This window comes from Pleurodeles waltl, chromosome 4_2 (genome assembly GCF_031143425.1).
Source record: "Pleurodeles waltl isolate 20211129_DDA chromosome 4_2, aPleWal1.hap1.20221129, whole genome shotgun sequence".
In the NCBI taxonomy this organism is placed as follows: Eukaryota; Metazoa; Chordata; class Amphibia; order Caudata; family Salamandridae; genus Pleurodeles; species Pleurodeles waltl.
Genome location: NC_090443.1, coordinates 608628863 through 608647172, shown reverse-complemented (window position 1 = coordinate 608647172; position 18310 = coordinate 608628863). Strand labels below are relative to the sequence as shown.

Below are 18310 nucleotides of genomic sequence, written 5' to 3'. Positions count from 1 at the left end.
TAAGATGGATATGCACATGGTCACTGCTGCACTAATCTATAAGCCAGGAAAGCTGAAGACTGTTGTGCATAGTGTAGGCCGATTTTGCTCTATATATTAAAACTAAGGTTTTGGCAAAATGTTTAGTGAAAGGGCTATGCAGAATAATTGAGGACTTAGTACATCTGGGCAAATTAGGATACAAGCTACATATGCGTATGAGACTGAGCCTAAGGGGAATTTATAAATGCATGAAGTATGCCTATATGGTATGCAAAGCTAGACATTTCACTTGGCACCAAAAAAACATTCAGTTCAGATAAATGGGCCTATTTGTGTTCTATCTCTCTAAAAAAAGTGCACTGGACAGTTGTTTATAACTTGGATACAATTGTTTAATACTGAACTCATATCCAGGTTGAGAGTGAATGGTGTACTATAGGATACATTCTGCTTGGAGAAAGACAAAATGCATGGCTACCCTTTATCAACATTGCTGTGTACATTTGCATTGGAGACCCTCATTGGAGAGTGATCCATTGGTCTAGGGTCTTAGATGGTCTAGTGAACTGAATGTCAGTATTTCTTAAAATGTTTATGATATATATATATATATATATATATATATATATATATATATATATATATATATATATATATATATATATATATATATATATATATGTATGTATATATATATATATATGTATGTATATATATATATATATATATATATATATATATATATATATACACTGGCGATCAGGAAAACTCATACAAAGAGTAATATACATTTTTAAGGTGTTTGGTAGCTACACAAGGTCCTAAATAAATTAAACACAATCAATGTCATCCCCACTCACAGATTGTAACTTCCCTTTCCAAGTAAGCAAGCACCATTTCTGATATCTATTTGTATGTATCACATAAGATAGGAAATCATTTGTGGACACTACTCTGATGTGGGTGCTGGCGAAGTCTTGGCAAGGTGTTCAACAAACAAAGAGGTTTCCACTCTCCCCAGAGGGACGTGCAGCCCTCTGACAATTGATTGCTCTCCCTAGTTTCCTCTTCATAATCCAAAATATCCAGTAGTGGATACCAGAAAATGTTTTCAAGAACATAGGTGGCACTCCTATAATATCAACGCTCAAAGTAATTTGTGACGGGGCAATTGCCTTTCCTGGATTTACACAATTATTATTGAGCATCACATTTAGTGACAGTGAACGAGTGAGTATTTATATCACAGTGGGAACCCTCAGAGATAGACAAATATTTACTTGGAGATGGGAGGCACCCTTGAGATTTGTGTGGGGTGCAGGATCTCTCAACTATTGCCAAACTACATCAAGGGCGGAAAAACACAACCTTGAAACCAGGTGAAAAAACAAGCTTTTCTAGGTGAGCAACAATTTTAGAGATTGAAAAATTGACGGGGTTGCGGAAGCGGGACTTGAAAGGTATCTCTGCACTAGGTAATGTTTGGGGTCAGAAGCAGTTAAATACACTTGACCAACTGAGCAGTGAATTCAATTCTAACTAGCAGACACAGAAGTCTATAAATATTTACAAATGAATTGTGCATCTGTGATACATATCGGGCCTAAAAAAACAGTTACAGGATTGCTCTGCAGTAGAAAAACAAGTGCTGACCAATTAATTTACAAAACAATGTTCCCAGATACGTAAGACACTGGCAAATACCACAGAAGAGTCATTACAATGTTTAAGATCAATGAGAGTAAAATAATTTAGACTTTTGGAAGATACAAAACTGGAGGAGGCATACATTTACAACCAAAAGAGGTAGCAAGGCAGACATGGTTCATGTTGATACAGTTAAAGATATCACATAAGTTTTTTACACATTCACAGGTAAAAGATTTGGGTTAAATGGAGGATGATTTATGCCTAAGGCGAAATGGAGAGACATGTAGCTTTTTCATATCACATGGCAATGTCCTGAGATCCAAGCATCCTGGAAGGGGTGTGAAAGGACCGGTATCACTGACTTCAGGGATTCTGCTTCAAGGTGATGCAAAACAGTTATTAGTGGGTATTTAGGGAGACCAGGCACCACCCATATGCATTGTACATTATTATAGTATAGTGGGCTAATTGTACCCTCTGAGATATTGCTAGACTGTTGGGGAGCCTTGGAACTCCAGTGTGGACGTATGGGGCACAAACATGGATTGGTGATGATGGCAGAGAGATCAGTCTATGCTGGACAAAAAAAGCCTAGAGAAATGCTTGCACGTCTGAGCCCTCTGTGTACAACATCATGGTCTTTATTGAAAAAACAGATGCCCAGGAAGCGAATCTCGCACACATGGATAAAAAGAATCAGCTTGATAGTACAGGCTTGATAGGATTGAAAAGGTAATAGCAAACTGACTTGGTTAAGTTATGAAAAGTGTGAGCCAGGAAGAATTAACAAATGTTGATTTTAGAGCTATAACAGATCTTCTTTCACAAGCTATATTTCCATATGTTTTGATATGGACAAAAGGAAAAATAGTAAAATTTGTCTTAAATTAAAATCCTAAAAGGGCTTCCTTCAGGCTTCATTTGGGGTTTCTTGGCAAAATCCTGCTCAAACAAACTTGTGGCTGTTGTTCTCCAATTGGAGATTGGGAATTTACACATTTCCGACAGTGGCTCTTCAGTTGGATCTGGCATTGGATACACTTGACCCACCAGTCCATCTGTCAATGGGCCACCAGGGCACAGTGCCTGAAGCCCTGGCATATCCAGACTTCTGCCTGGGACCACCATACAAGACAAAGCAATCCTCGGCAGGAAAAGACAGAAATGTCACATTAGAATAGATTTAATTGCATACAGCCCAGAGGGTTGTGGTCCCCGGGGCCAATAAAAGGTTAGGGAGGAGGGCTGCTTGTCCCCTCCCTTTTAATTGGTTTAGCTGCTGTGGTGATGGGGTCCTCAGGGCCTTCAAAAGTTCGGGAGAGGACCCCCTTCCCATTTTGAATAATTTTGGTCCTGGGGGTGGGTGCCTCATAGCCTTTAGAGGCTTGGGGAGAGGGGTGCGTGGCCCCCTTCCCTTTATGAAAAATGTCATCTCTGGGGGTGTGCTCCTCAGGGCCTGTCATGGCTTGGGCAGTAAGCTATGTGTCTCCCACTCCCCATTATGAGACACTTCAGCCCACGAATGGGCTCCTCCAGGCCTGTGATGGCCCAGGGAGGAGGGCTGTTTGGCACCCCACACCTTTATTATTGAAACCAGCCATGGATGGAGTCCCCAGAGCCTCTGGAGGCTTAAGGAGCGGACACTCAGTAGCCTTCCCCTTATATGCACATTTTAGCCCCAGGGTTGGGCTCCCTGAGGTCTTTAATAGCTCCCCTTATTGAATACCATCTCGGGGTTAGGCGCTCTGGGACCTATAATTAATTAATGTGGCCCAGTCGCCATTTGTTTTTTTTTTGTCCCATGGACCCTACCGTCCAAATATATCATTATTTTTGAACCTACATTTCTCAAAAACTACTGAAGTGATTTACACTAAATTACAAAGAGCACAGTTTGCGGACCAAAGATCTAGCTTCCTGCCAAATTTGGTGTAATTACCTTCAGCAGTTTTTGGTATAGCTCTGCATAAAGTAGTCTGTAGAAAATGTTTTGTGTTTTTGTGTTTTAAGACCCCCCTTTTTTGTCGACCCGGCTTGACGGATCACTCCAAAAGTTTCCATGCCCAAGCTAATGGCAAGGCAGCATCTTTTGGGAAAGTTTCGTAGAGATTAGTCAAATGGGGCCAAAGTTATTAGCAACACAAAAATGCTTTTTCTATGGAACAGCTAACCTAACTATAACTACCCAGTGGCAATCGCCACTGGGTGGTGTATATAAATATATATTACCTACTGACGGTCGCAAGTACGTAGTTATAGGTAGGACCATGTTTCCATTGAAAAAGCATTTTTTTGACTTGCATATATCTTTGGCACCGTTTGACAAATCTTCACAAAATTTTCCCAAAAAGTGTTCCTGTGAATCTTGTTGTACATGGGAAGTTTCGAGATGGGGCCGAGAAAAGCGGGGGGGTAAAAAAAAAGTGTGTTTCCCATTATAATTAGTGTAAACCAATTCAGTAGTTTTTGAGATGTTAAAAGAAAAAATATATAGATAGATATCTAGAGGGACTACCGCCTCCCCAGGCACAATTTGTATTGGAATGCGGGGGTGGGGTGGGCACCTGGCCTTACTGCAGCCCTGCCACCTCCCAGGGACAGAAATAGTAATGAAATGCAGGGGAACGCCTGGCCACCACGCAGCCCTGGGGACCACCACCTCCCTGAGCCAAAATTAGTAATGGAATGTGGGGCCCAGGTGGCTCCCCCAGAGCCCCAGGGACTGCCACCTCCCCGGGGCACAATTTGTAATGGACTGTGGAAGGCTGTCCCCCACACTCCCAGGGACCTCCACCTCACATGCAGAATTAGTAATTGAATGCGGGGGAGCTCCACAGCCCTCCTCCCCCAAGAAAATACATATATTAACACCGGGTCTCGGGGGATGGGGTCCCTGAGGCCAAAATTGGCCAGAGGAGGGGGAACTGCTCATGGCCAAAGGACTTGCTCAGCGTGCGGTTGGGTGGTTAGGGGGTTGACTGGAGGCCCTGCAGCCAACCCAGTGCAAATTTGAATTGTTATAGGGGGTTTCTGCAGGGCCTGACCACAGGTCGTGTGCAGCGGTGATTGGGTTAACGTATAGTAATGAAAATGTATTTACGTTACAAAAACCATACAAATTCACTGAAAATACAAAGATTACAGGGACATTATAGTTAGGAAATACAATTTAAAAAAAACATAGAAATTCACACAAAAAAAGTTACTGGTATGTTATAGTTTGGCTTACATTTTAAAAGTACGAAACCTCAGAAATTCACCTGTAAGAGTTATCTTAAGTAACTATAACTCATGCCCTCGCCATGCACTGCTAATTACCCCCAAAATTCATGACATCTTTGATAACATCACTGATAATACTAACGTAATATTTGCAGTAACATTTTGGATGACAAAAACTGTGCTTGGGGGGTGCGAGTTATAGTTACCTTAGGGCATCAGTTATACTTACTTGAGATAACTCCATTTATAACATGCAAATTTCCATGGTTTGGTACGTTAAAAATGTGAGCCTAACTATAGCGTCCCTGTAATGTTTATTTTTGTGAATATGTATATAATATAAATATGTATATATATAAAAAGCAATCCTGCAGCACGCTGGGAGGCATCTGACTGAGGTTTAGTTCTTGGAGCAGCAACACATGCAACTCGTGTTGTTCAAACTGTTACACAAACCACACCATTCCGGTAGCTAAAAGAGTCTCCTCTTCTGAGGAAATGTTAATCCAAATATGTTTTTAATTTTTTTGTATTTCATAGACAATTATGATATTGATATGTTAAAACGATAGAATCCTAAGAGGATGTTTTTGCATCATCATGATATGTTGTTAACGTTGAAAATATATGAAGTTGCATAAAACATTACTTTTAGGGAAATATGCTAATGAATCTACACACATTACTAAACTGCAAAAGTCAAACTCTGTATTATCACAATGGTACACCCCCTTTTTAAACCTTTTTGGGGGGTTCGTTCTGAGATAAGTAAATCACAGAAAACCATAATGTTTGTATCACTGACACAAAAAACTCTTGTGTTCTTTGTCTAGCGTACCTTTGTTTATAACTTCTGTACGTCAGAAACAGCATGACAAGAACCATATACATGTGCATCGAGAATGATGTGCTACTTATTCCCATTGATGAAGTAGGAGAGGGGCAGCATGACCCACAATCAGCAATGGTAACAAATGAGAAAGATCTGGAACAACACGTCCGGAACCACGCCTGCGTTGTTCACGCAAGCGGAATGACGCTTGACTGAAAAATGCAGGCCTTTTTCTGTGCCTTAACCACGCATGTGCTAAACAACGCACATGCGTGGTTAAGGCAGAGAAAAAGGAAGATCCATCGGGAGAGGACTCCGTCAGGTAAGTGGGGCTAGGGCAGGGATGGGGATAGTTTTTAGGGGTGGGGGTTAAGGGGTTGGGGTGGTTAGGTTATTTTTTTTAAGGGGTGGGGGTGGGGGAGTGGTACTATGGTTTTTAGGGCAGGGTGGGGTGTCGGGGTTATTTTGTTTTTAGGGGAGGGCGCCGGGGTAATTTTGTATTCAAGGGGGTGGGGGGCTAGGTTTTATGGGACGGGCAGGTAATTTTTTATTTAGGGTGGATGGGGGGTCTGGTTTTTAGGGGCGGGGGTCATGGTAATTTTGTAGTTGGGGGTTGGGGTAATATGTTTTTAGGGCAGGTGGAGGGTGGTTTTTTAGGGTTGGGGTCAGGGTAATTTTGTATTTAGGGCGGGTGGGGGGTTCGATTTTTAGGAGCGGGGTTGTAGTAATTTTGTATTTAGGGCGCGTTATTAGGGATGGCAGTGGAGGGGTTGGGGTAATTTTGTATTTAAGGCAGGTGGTGGGTTTTTAGGGGTGGGGTTGAGGTAATTTTATATTTAATGTGGGTCGGGGTTAGGTTTTTAGGGGCGGGGTGGGTGGTTGTTGTAATTTTGTATTCAGGGCAGGTGGGGGGATCGGGTTTTTAGGGGGTTGAGGTAATTCTGTATTCAGGGCAGGTTGGGGGTCGGGCTTTTCGGGGCTGGGTGGGGATTGGGGTAATTTTGTATTTTGGGTGGGAGGGCGGGTTATTAGGGGTGGGGCGGTTGGGTAATTATGTATTTAGGACGGGTGGGGGGTCGGGTTTTTAGGCGTGGGGGTGGGGTAATTTTGTATTCAGGGCAGTCAGGGTCCGGTTTTTAGGGGCAGGGGTCAGGGTAATTTAGTTTTTAGGGGTTGGGTAGTTTTATTTTTGGGGGTGGCAGTCGGTTTTAGGGCTCAGGGTGGGTGGGCGGTGATCAGGGTAGTTTTTAAAAGTGGGGGGTCAGGGTACTTCTGTTTTTAGGGGCAGGGGTGTGGGGTTGGGTAGTTTTGTTTTTAGGGGTTGGGTTGTTTTATTTTTGGGGATGGGGTTCAGTTGTAGGGCTCAGGGTGGGTGGGGAGGTATTGGAGTAGTTTTTAAAGGTGGATGGTCGGGTACGTCTGTTTTTAGGGGCGGGGTGGAGGGGTCAGGGTAATTTTGTTTTTAGGGGTTGGGTTTTATTTTTGGGGGTGGGGGTTCAGTTTTAGGGGTCATATCGGGGTAGTTTTTAAGGGTGGGAGGGTCGGAGTACTTCTGTTTTTAGGGTGGGGGGGGTGGCATGCGACAACCATGCATGCCGTTTCCACACATGCCTTTATTAGGAATGCCTTTACAACGAAAAATCGTTGTAAAGGCATGCGTGGTAAAGACGTGTGGAAACAACGTGGTTGTTGTTCCGACCATGTTGTTCAGGCATACGTGTTTGCTGCATGCATGGTTCCATCATATAACTGTAATAAATAGTACAGTACATTTGGCACCTCTGTGTGTGTTGTATACAGAGAAAATGTGAGATATACGTATATTATGTATTTATAAAGTGCACAATCACACCGTGGGGCAAATTGGTGCTGAATAACAGGTTACCCAAATCAGTGCTACTCTGGCCAATATTTATGGGTTTTGTGGTGCATGGCAGTACAGCAACTCACCTTGCTGAGCTGCCCTGTGTCACAGGGAAAGGCAGGAAAACACTGTAGTAATCCTATACAGCTCATTCCTGTCTTTCCCCCCGTGCTGGCGCCCTTTTGGCAGCCTAGCACCAAAGCTGACACCCTTTCACCTTCCTGCAAAAAAACAATCCTGAGAGACTTTTTCCTCTTTCTATGTGTGCTGGAGAATGCAGCACTCATAGAAAGAGGAAAAAACGAGAGATATTTCTCCTTGTTACTCCACTCCTGGGAGGCCTCTCATTTTGGTGCATTCCCAGGTTTATCAGGTTTGGTAAATTTGGAAATGTGTCAAAGTCCGTGGGAGTTGCAGGGGAACACCCATGCAATGCCGATTGAATGCCTCCCTTGCGCAGAGTGAGACAACACAGCCATTTGCGCTGTCTACTCCATATTTTTTAGAGCCATTCAAAGTTACACAAAGTGGCTTTGCATGGCTTCAAAAATATGACTCAGCTGTTTGTGGCAAGCATTTACTACACTGCGTGGTGCAAGCATGGCACAAACTGTTCATAAGTATGGCCCGTAGTGGTTTGTGCCACGTATGTACCACGTTGTCTGGTACGAGCATGTCGCAAACCGCTCAAAAATATACCCCTCAGTTTATGGATCTTGGAAGGGTGCAGCCAGGATTCAAACCTGCAGTTCTGAGGTCTTACATAGGCCTCAGGAGTGTCAGTATTACCACACTCAGCTACCTGACCTGTCTGACATTTTTTTAATGGATCGACCTCGTTTTTTCTAATGAATAAAATAGAAATCCAGCAAAAGTGGCCCATGTTCGTATTTTGATTGAGCTGTTCAATATGTTTTGGGAAAACTCGTACCGTTGGTGCCGCAGAGGTGGGTGATCACACAGGCTATCAGTGAGGAGCCGTGTCCAAATCAAACAGCAGCATCCCTAACCTAGAGAAAGGTCAATTTAGTCTGACACTGACAGACGCAATCAGGAATAATGTTCTACTAGGAAATAATTTAGCATTTTTCTGAATGAATTCTTTTTTGCAGGACAGCTGGTTCGACTTCGAGAGCTCCTTGTCAGCTATAACCGAATTAAAGATGTCCCAGTAGAGCTCAGCGGCTGTGAATGTCTGGAGAAACTGGAACTGGCTGTGAACAGAGATATTTCCGACCTTCCACACCAGGTTTGGGGAAAAAGCAAAGATGACACTTTATTGTCTGCAATAACATATTGGCTTTAGTGCCAGATAGGATATGCCACATTCTCTCAAACCTAGTGCTCCACTGCATTGCAATATACAGTCATCTTGTTGCCTTCTAGCCAGGATTTAGTTTACAAAGTTTTGTCTTACTAAAACTATTAATGTGAAACACAAGATTCTTGGATTCTTGACAAACTATGTATGTGTTTTGGATGAGCGACCCTATCGCTATGGGACAATGTGGGTGGACTTCCACCCCCTTTTGTCCCATACCAAAATCACAAAATATGTATCTGTATATCTATCTGTCAATCTATTCGTCTGTCTGTATAAGTAATAAAGCATTTAGATGTGATTTGAGGCCTGAGGGAAACCTACCAAAGACAAGAGGCATCCAACAGAGCTCATATCTAGGTGTGTGTGAGACGCTATATAGAAGCCGCTGATGATGCCAAGATGGACATACTTAAAAGAGGGTCTCACTACTTTATGTGAGAAGGGACCCTTGAAATCCCAAAAAGCCAATATCACCCCTCGGTGGATCACAGCAGCCCACGGGCAGGTGTACTGTTAACTACACAAGGGCTCTTGTGAGAGGTTAGTAGAGGAAGTCTGTAAGGCAAGAGAGAATGCTGGTGGCAATAAGAGCAGAATTCCGTGTCCTTCCACCAGGTGTGCCACTGAAATACAGAGGTGGGACTCTCGATGCCACCAAATACTATAGACGGAACATCCAAGTACAAAATATCAAAAGGTAAGTAGGTATAGATTTGCCATATATAACCCCTCACATATGGACCTTAACAACATATATGTTCAAGGTGCCTAGATGTGAAGTTAAGAATAGTAAATCTATATTTCCTCTCAAACTTACCTTTTGATATTTTCTCCCTGTGTATTCTGCCCACGATATTAGTGAACCCCGATATTCCTAGCCTTGATGTTCCATAGTACAGTCATTCCATGACAGAACAATGTATCTTTCATAACAAAGTACGCTTCCCCATGTCTCCCTCTGTCGATAAGTGGGACCAAATAATTAGCGAGCTTGCCCTTCTCTGTATATGCTCCAGTCAATAATCACAAATAAAGGGGCTGCCACGACCGACCGTGTAACTTTGCAGTTGTCATTGAAGGAGGAGCTGTGCAACTGCTACAGTGCAGGACGAAGTGAAATACTACAACCTCTTTGGACACAGGTTCTGCTAAGTGGACATGGGAGGACTAGAAAAGGGATGTAGTTACACACGGGAAAAACCTAGGGGGGTCATTACAACCCTGGCGGACGGTGTTAAAGCGGCGGTAATACCGCAAACAGGCCGGCGAGAAAAAAAAAGGGAAATATGACCGTGGCGGAAACCGCCAACATAGACAGCCACTTTAACACTCCGACCGCCACGGCGGTACAGACAAGCAGCGCGGCGGTCACCGCCAACAGACAGTCAGAAGACAAAGTACCGCCCACAGTATTACAACAGGCCAATCCGCCACCTTTTCCGGGGCGGATTCACCGTGGATAAAAACACAGCGGAAACAGCCATTTCAATGGGAAAACGCTCACCTTAACACACTCCACGAGGAAGGAGGGCACCATGAAGCCAGAACTCCAAATACTCCCTGCGATAGTGTTCCTGCTCCTCTACGAACATCAGCAACCCCGGCGCCAAAGACAACGGTGAGTACTGCACCTACGACATAGGGAATGGGGGAGGCAAAAGTCAGGGGCACACACATGCAACACCCCCACCCCCACCCCGACCCTCGCACACTACAACACACACACCAATGCATTTCCAAACATCACAGTAACAACCCCCAACCCCCCCGGAAGAATGCAAAGACAAAAGGAAATGAGTACAACCATTGTAATGTATCAAAATACAGTAAGCTAATATATACAGAAATATATACACATTCCAAAAATATACATCACAATTAGTAGTGCACCATTCAATGTCCGTGGACCACTGGGCCCAAAATGCATGGGCGAGGCCCACACACGATACCTGTCCAGAAACGGAGAGAACACTGCAGGGGCATCAGATAGAAATACAACAGGCACCTCAGGAGGAAGGGAAGGGGGGCACCTCAGCCGGATGACAGCACCACGCCAGATCCACAACGGGGCTCCATGCCCATTGATGTATCCTGGGGAGTGCAAAGCCACAGTCTCACAAGTCTTTGCAGTGGGTGGTTTGCCCACTGTACCATTCTTGGGAGTGCAAAGCCACAGTCACACAAGTCTTTGCAGTGGGTGGTTTGCCCACTGTACCATCCTGGGGAGTGTAAAGCCACAGTCTCACAAGTCTTTGCAGTGGGTGGTTTGCCCACTGTACCATCCTGGGGAGTGCAAAGCCACAGTCTCACAAGTCTTTGCAGTGGGTGGTTTGCCCACTGTACCATCCTGGGGAGTGCAAAGCCACAGTCACACAAGTCTTTGCAGTGGGTGGTTTGCCCACTGTACCATCCTGGGGAGTGCAAAGCCACAGTCTCACAAGTCTTTGCAGTGGGTGGTTTGCCCACTGTACCATCCTGGGGAGTGCAAAGCCACAGACTCTCAAGTGGATAACAGTCTCCACTGGTTCTGGAAGGGGACTGGTGCCCAGAGTGCTTCATCCTGTTAAGGACTCAGGTAGTGGGTGCTGCTGTTCTCCACTGGTTCTGGAGGGGGACTGGTGCCCAGAGTGCTTCATCCTGTTAAGGACTGAGGTAGTGGATGCTGTTCTCCACTGGTTCTGGAGGGGGACTGGTGCCCAGAGTGCATCACTCTCCCCGTGACGGTCCCAGTTCCATCACTGCCCCTGCCGCACATGGGCTAGCTTGAGTTGGCGGTGCTTGCCCTGTTCAGCGGTGCTTGCCATGGCGGTCTTTGCCATGTTCAGCGGTGCTTGCCTTGTTTAGCGGTGCTTGCCATGGCGGTCTTTGCCCTGTTCAGCAGTACTTGACTTTGCAGTTTCTGACCTGTTCAGCTGTGCTTGCCCTGTTCAGCGGTGTTTGCCATGGTGGTCTTTGCCCTGTTCAGTGGTGCTTGACTTTGCTGTCTCTGACCTGTGCAGCGGTGTGTGCCATGGTGGTCCCTCATTGCCCAGCGGGGCTGTGGCTGCCGGGGCCCTCCTGGGCACTGACTCTGGCGGTGCTCTCCTGACCAGTGACGATTGTGCTGCCCTCCTGGGCAGTGACTCTGGCGGTGGTCTCCTGACCAGTGACGATTGTGCTGCCCTCCTGGGCAGTGACTCTGGCGGAGGTCTCCTGACCAGTGACGATTGTGCTGCCCTCCTGGGCACTGACTCTGGCGGTGGTCTCCTGACCTGTGACGATTGTGCTGCCCTCCTGGGCACTGACTCTGGCGGTGGTCTCCTGACCAGTGACGATTGGGCTGCCATCCTGGGCACTGACTCTGGCGGTGGTCTCCTGACCAGTGACGATTGTGCTGCGGTGGTCTCCTGACCAGTGACAATTGGGCTGCCCTCCTGGGCACTGACTCTGGCGGAGGTCTCCTGACCAGTGACGATGGGGGTGGCGGTGGCGTCCTGGGCAGCGGGGATGATGGCAGCCTTTCCACCGTGCTGCTCTTCCCAGACTTTGGCGCTTTCTTCTGCCCCTTCCCCACCTTGGGAGGAGTCACAGATGACTCGACACTCCCCCCAGGACCCTTGTGAGCAGCTTTGCCGGCAGGAGTCTTCACCCTCTCCCGTCGGGCACTGTCCAACTTCTGGTGCTTCACAAGGGGGGGGGGGGGGGGGGGACTGGCTGTGCTTTGGCTCCGTGTCACACTGGCTGCCCTGGTGCCCGGTGCACTCCACATACCTCTAACAGGCACCACTGGTACTGGACATTTTTTGGATGAGTTGCAACTACGGGACCTATGAATTGGAGGGGGGGGGTGGAGGGAAAGAGGTCAACGTTGCTCAGGAAAAGTTTCTGACGACCACTGGGACGGGTAGCTGGAGGGGGTCTGGGAGTGGAGGAAGAGGAGGTGGTTGTAGGAGGTGTAACTTTTGATGATTTGGGTGCAGGTGCATGTTCTGGAGGCTGTCGTGAGGTGGATGGATGTTGAGTGTGTGTGTGTTCCCGTTTGTGTACTTTGGGAGGGGGCGTCACAGACACACTGGGAGAGGACACAGGGGATGTGTAAATGGTAGCGGGGGTGATGAGTGCAGGTGAGCGGGGTGTGGTGCTGGGTGTTCTGGTGCGAGTCCTAGTGGCTGTAGTGGTAGTGCATGCAGGTGAGGGTGTAGACGAGACTGGGAGGGAGGAGGGAGACGACGAGGAGGGGGACACAGTGGAGGCAGTGGATGTTGCTGTGTCTGTATGTGGGTGATGCTTGTGTGAGTGCCTGTGGGATGTGTGGTGCCTATGTTTTCCTGAGCTGCCCTTGTGTGTTGAGGTGTGTTCAGGCTGGTCTGATGGTGTGCTTGGGATAGGCTGAGGTACAGGGGATTGGGTCTGGGTGGAGGAAGGTGGAGGGGGGAGGCTAGACACAGGGACAATGGCTGCCATCAGTGCTGAGGCCAGAGATTGCAGGGTTCGATGATGGGCAGCCTGACTAGAATGAATGCTCTCCAGGAATGCATTAGTGTGTTGCAACTCCCTTTCTACACTCTGGATGGCATTCACAATGGTAGACTGTCCAACAGTGAGTGACCTGAGGAGGTCAATGGCCCCCTCACTGAGGGCAGCAGGGGTGACAGGGGCAGGGGCTGAGGTGCCTAGGGCGAAGGTGATGCCCACCCTCCTGGGTGAGCGGGCACGGGGCGAAGGCTGAGGGGCTGCTGGGAGGGCGGTGCTGGTAGGGTGGTGGTGGCTGTACCTGTAGAAGTGGGGGGCACAGATGGTGCTGCCACTACAAGGGAGCTCCCATCGGAGGACGAGTCCGTGTCGCTGGTTGCTGATCCGGTGACCGCCATGAAGCTCCCCTCTCCTTCTGTCCCACTGGTGTATTCGGAGTCCGTGGTGTGGCCCTCCATGGCCATGTGGGATGCAGCCCCCTCGTGCTCCGGTGCCACTGTATCTCCGCCTGATGATGCTGATGCACAAAAGAACAGGGAGAGCACAAAAAGGGGTGGGGAAACAGAAGAAGGACAGGTTGAGTGCATGGCTTACCGCTACCGTTGGCAGACAATACAGACACAGCAGCCCCCTGCACTACGCCGCGCTCTTGGACTCTACAGATGCAGTTCCTGGGATATGGCCTACATGTTTATGGTGGACATCTGCACACATAGATGACACAGGGGCGTGTATACCTGTACTTGGCACTCTACAGAGGTGGGGTGGAGTGGCACATAGCCTGCATTACGGAAGAGCCTACGTAACTCGCCCTGGCCTAGGGAAACCCACAGCCCTCCTCCCCCACCCAGACCCCTCCACTGCGTGCAAAGTCAGCAGAATGAGAGTGTACTCACCCCCTTGTGTCTGCTCAGGGTAGGCCACCGCCAGGGTCCTGAACATCAGGGGGGTCATGGTGCGACGGGCACCCCTCCCACGTTGGGAGGCCATCCCCAGCTGAGCCTCCGCTGTCTTCTTGCTCCAGCGGCGAATGTCTTCCCATCTTTTACGGCAGTGAGTGCTCCGTCTCTGGTGGACCCCCAGGGTCCGGACGTCCTTGGCAATGGCACGCCAAATATCCTTCTTCTGGTGGGCGCTGACCTACATGACATGTACAGGGGAAGAGGAGAAGTCATTACCAACTGCACCGTCGAAGTGAGTGGCACACATCCCTGCCCTTGCCATGTGGCACATGCATTCACACTCCTTCATGCTCGCGGAACTCTGCCCCCTTCCTTCTTACATCCAGCCCTCTCCACCCAGGCATAACCCATACAACTTGCACCCTATGTACTCACCTGTTGCTCTGGAGGACCGTAGAGTAGCGTGTACTGGGGGAGGACCCCGTCCACGAGCTTCTCCAACTCCTGTGCAGTGAAGGCAGGGGCCCTTTCCCCAGACGCACGTGCCATTGTCTCTTCCAGACCGAGGTCACAGCAGCACTTGCAGTGTAGGTCCTCTCCTGTCGAAGATCAGGTATCGAGTGATTGAACATATAGAAAATGGCGGTCACGTCCGCGGTGGTGCTTATTATCACCACCGGCGCACTTCGTCATTGGCCATGGGCATGGGCATGGGCATGGGCACTGCAGGGGCCCCCAGGGGCCCCGCGGCACCCCCTACCGCCATCCTGTTCCTGGCGGGAGACCCGCCAGGAACAGGATGGCGGTAGGGGGTGTCAGAATCCCCATGGCTGCGGAGCGCGCTCCGCAGCCATGGAGGATTCACAAGGGCAGTGGTAAACCGGCGGGAGACCGCCGGTTTACCCTTTCTGGCCGCGGCTGAACCGCCGCGGTCAGAATGCCCTCGGGAGCACCGCCAGCCTGGTCACCGGCCGCCAGGGTCAGAATGACCCCCTTAATCATCACCTACAGGTTTGACCGTGCCACAATCCAGGAACTGTGTACCCAGTTGGAGCCAGACCTTATGTCACCAATCCTCCATCCCACAGGAATCCCCCCTCAATTGCAGGTGATATCAGTGCTCCATTTCCTAGCAAGTGGGTCATTTCAAACAACAGTGGCCATGGCATCAGGGATGTCCCAGCCTATGTTTTCCAACGTGTTGTCCAGAGTGTTGTCTGCCCTGCTGAAACACATGAGGAGCTACATAGTTTTCCCTCAGGTGGAGGATTTGGCTACAGTTAAAGGTGACTTCTATGCCCTGGGACATATCCTTAACATCATAGGTGCCATTGATGGGACCCATGTAGCTCTGGTCCCCCCCCACAGGAGTGAACAGGTGTACAGGAACCGGAAGAGTTATCATTCGATGAATGTACAGATGGTATATTTGGCAGACCAGTACATCTCGCAGGTAAATGCTATGTTCCCTGACTCAGTGCATGACGCCTACATCCTGCGGAATAGCAGCATCCCTTATGTGATGGGTCAACTCCAGAGGCACCGGGTGTGGCTATTAGAGAACTCTGGTTACCCCAACCTGTCATGGCTATTGACCCCAATGAGGAATCCCAGAGCAGGGCAGAGGAACGCTACAATGAGGCCCATGGGCGGACTAGGAGGGTGATCAAACGCACCTTCGGCCTCCTGAAGGCCAGGTTCAGGTGCCTCCATATGACAGGTGGTTCCCTATTCTACTCACCAACGAAGGTGTGCCAGATCATCATCGCCTGCTCTATGCTTCACAATCTTGCTTTGCGACGCCAGGTGCCTTTTCTGCAGGAGGATGGTCCAGATGACAGTGTTGTGGCAGCTTGGGGCCTGTGGACAGTGGACAGTGATGAGGAGGAAGCAGACATTGACAACAGGGACTCAGTCATACAGCAATATTTCCAGGGACACAAAGGTGAGAACACTTTCTTTACTAATACATTTACTTTCACCCTTCTACCTCTATCCTGTCTGTCAATTTCAAGCAGTATTTGGTAACTGAGTTGTACATTTCCATTACGGTTTCACAGGTGTGGTTACCAACGTGTGTCATCTGCTTGCATCCTTCATGGACTTGTGATGTGTGACATAGGTATGTTGACATTACTATTGAGAACGGATTTTGTCATTGTCATAGCTAATACACATTTTCAAAATCACAGACTGGCTCCAGATTGTTTTGTGGTTCAAGGGTGTTTATTGGAGTGCTAATTATTGGAGGGGGTGGTAAAATGGTGATGGGTGATGGTGGAGGAATGTCCATGGCAGAGTCCAGTCTATTAGTCTCACAGGTGCACTGCCCATATGGGCATAGGAAGTGGAGCTGGGGCAGTTCCAATATGGACAGGGTTACAAAGTTGGACAGTGGGATGACAATCAGGATGGTCTCATTTCTTGGCGGGGGTCTTGCCATCGTGCTCTGTCCTGTTCCTGGATCTCAGGGACCGCTTGCGGGGTGGTTCTCCGTCTGCAGGGGGTGGGGTGCTGGTGTGGTGGTCCTGTGGCAGGGCGTCCTGTCCACTAGCGCCGGCGGAGGTGGTGGGCAGTTCATCGTCCAGGCTAGTGTCAGGGGCCCATTGGAGTGCCACGGTGTCCCTCATGGTGTTCTGTATGTCCTTCAGCACCCCTACGATGGTGCCCAGGGCGAAGCTGATGGTTCTGAGTTCCTCCCTGAACCCCAAATACTGTTCCTCCTGCAGGCGCTGGGTCTCCTGAAACTTGGCCAGGACCGTAGCCATCGTCTCCTGGGAGTGGTGGTATGCTCCCATGATGGAGGAGAGGGCCTCGTGGAGAGTGGGTTTCCTTGGCCTGTCCACCCCCTGTCGCACAGCAGCCCTCCCAGTTCCCCTGTGTTCCTGTGCCTCCGTCCCCTGGACCGTGTGCCCACTACCACTGCCCCCAGGTCCCTGTTGTTGTTGGGGTGGTGGGTTATCCTGGGTTCCCTGTAGTGGTGGACACACAGCTGATTGACGTGTCCTGGGGACGGAGGTATGGGCCTGCTGGGTGGGTGCTGTACTGGTGTTTCCAGAGGGTGGAAGGTCAGTGTTGGGCTGTGCCTGTGCGAGGGGAACCGACTGTCCCGAGGCACACGATGGTCCGGGCTGGTCATCTGGATGCAGTTGGCCAGAGCTGCTGTCATCACTGTGGGCCTCTTCTGTGGGTGGGGTAGAGATGTCTGGACCCTCCTGTCTGGTGACGTTAGGTAGTGGTCCTGCAGGGGTATAAAAGCATGATTATTGCATCTGTGTGTGTCATGGTGTGCAATGGGTGGGTGAGCGTGTACCCCAGTGCTAGCATTCCTGTGTGGGGGCTTGTGTGATGATGGTTAGGGGTTGTTATGGGTATGTGCAGTGGGCATGCTTTAGTGATGGGTGTCCATGCTTTGTTGTGTCATGCAGGGCTTGGTGTTGGGATGTGTGGTTTGTGTTATTAGTACATTAGTGAGGAGTTGGAGTGAAAGGGGAGGGGGTAAGGGTGGGGGTGTGTGATAGCATGCAGGTATGGTGGGGGATATGATAGTTAAGATTTAACTTACCAGTGTCCATTCCTCCACCGACTCCTCCGAGGCCCTCAGGATGCATAATGGTCAAGACCTGCTCCTCCCATGTTGTTAGTTGTGGGGGAGGAGGTGGGGGTCCGCCGCCAGTCCGCTGAACCGCAATGTTGTGCCTGGAGACCACGGAACGCACCTTCCCCCCTAGGTCATTCCACCTCTTCCTGATGTCCTCCCGATTTCTTGGGTGCTGTCCCACTGCGTTGACCCTGTCCACGATTCTTCGCCATAGCTCCATCTTCCTAGCTATAGAGGTGTGCTGCACCTGTGATCCAAATAGCTGTGGCTCTACCCGTACGATTTCCTCCACCATGACCCTGAGCTCCTCCTCCGAAAACCTGGGGTGTCTTTGGCGTGCCATTGGGTGGTGTATGTGGTGATGAGTGTGGTGATGTGTAGTGGTGTGGGGTGTTTTGTGCGTGGATGTTGTGTGGGTGATGGTGTCGTGTGCCTCTGTGTGGTGGGGTTGTCTATTGCTGTGCTCTCTCTGTCGCCTTCG

The 18310-nt window shown here is 48.9% G+C and overlaps 1 protein-coding gene across 1 annotated transcript in view; it reads left to right on the top strand.

Moving 5' to 3' along the window:
- The window catches only part of LRRC39 (leucine rich repeat containing 39), a 113110-nt gene that overhangs the window by 46555 nt on the left and 48245 nt on the right, over positions 1 to 18310 (top strand). Inside the window, exon 5 of the mRNA XM_069232168.1 lies at positions 8663 to 8799. Within this exon, the coding sequence (XP_069088269.1) occupies positions 8663 to 8799 (137 nt within the window). The remainder of the gene's footprint in view (positions 1 to 8662; positions 8800 to 18310) is intronic.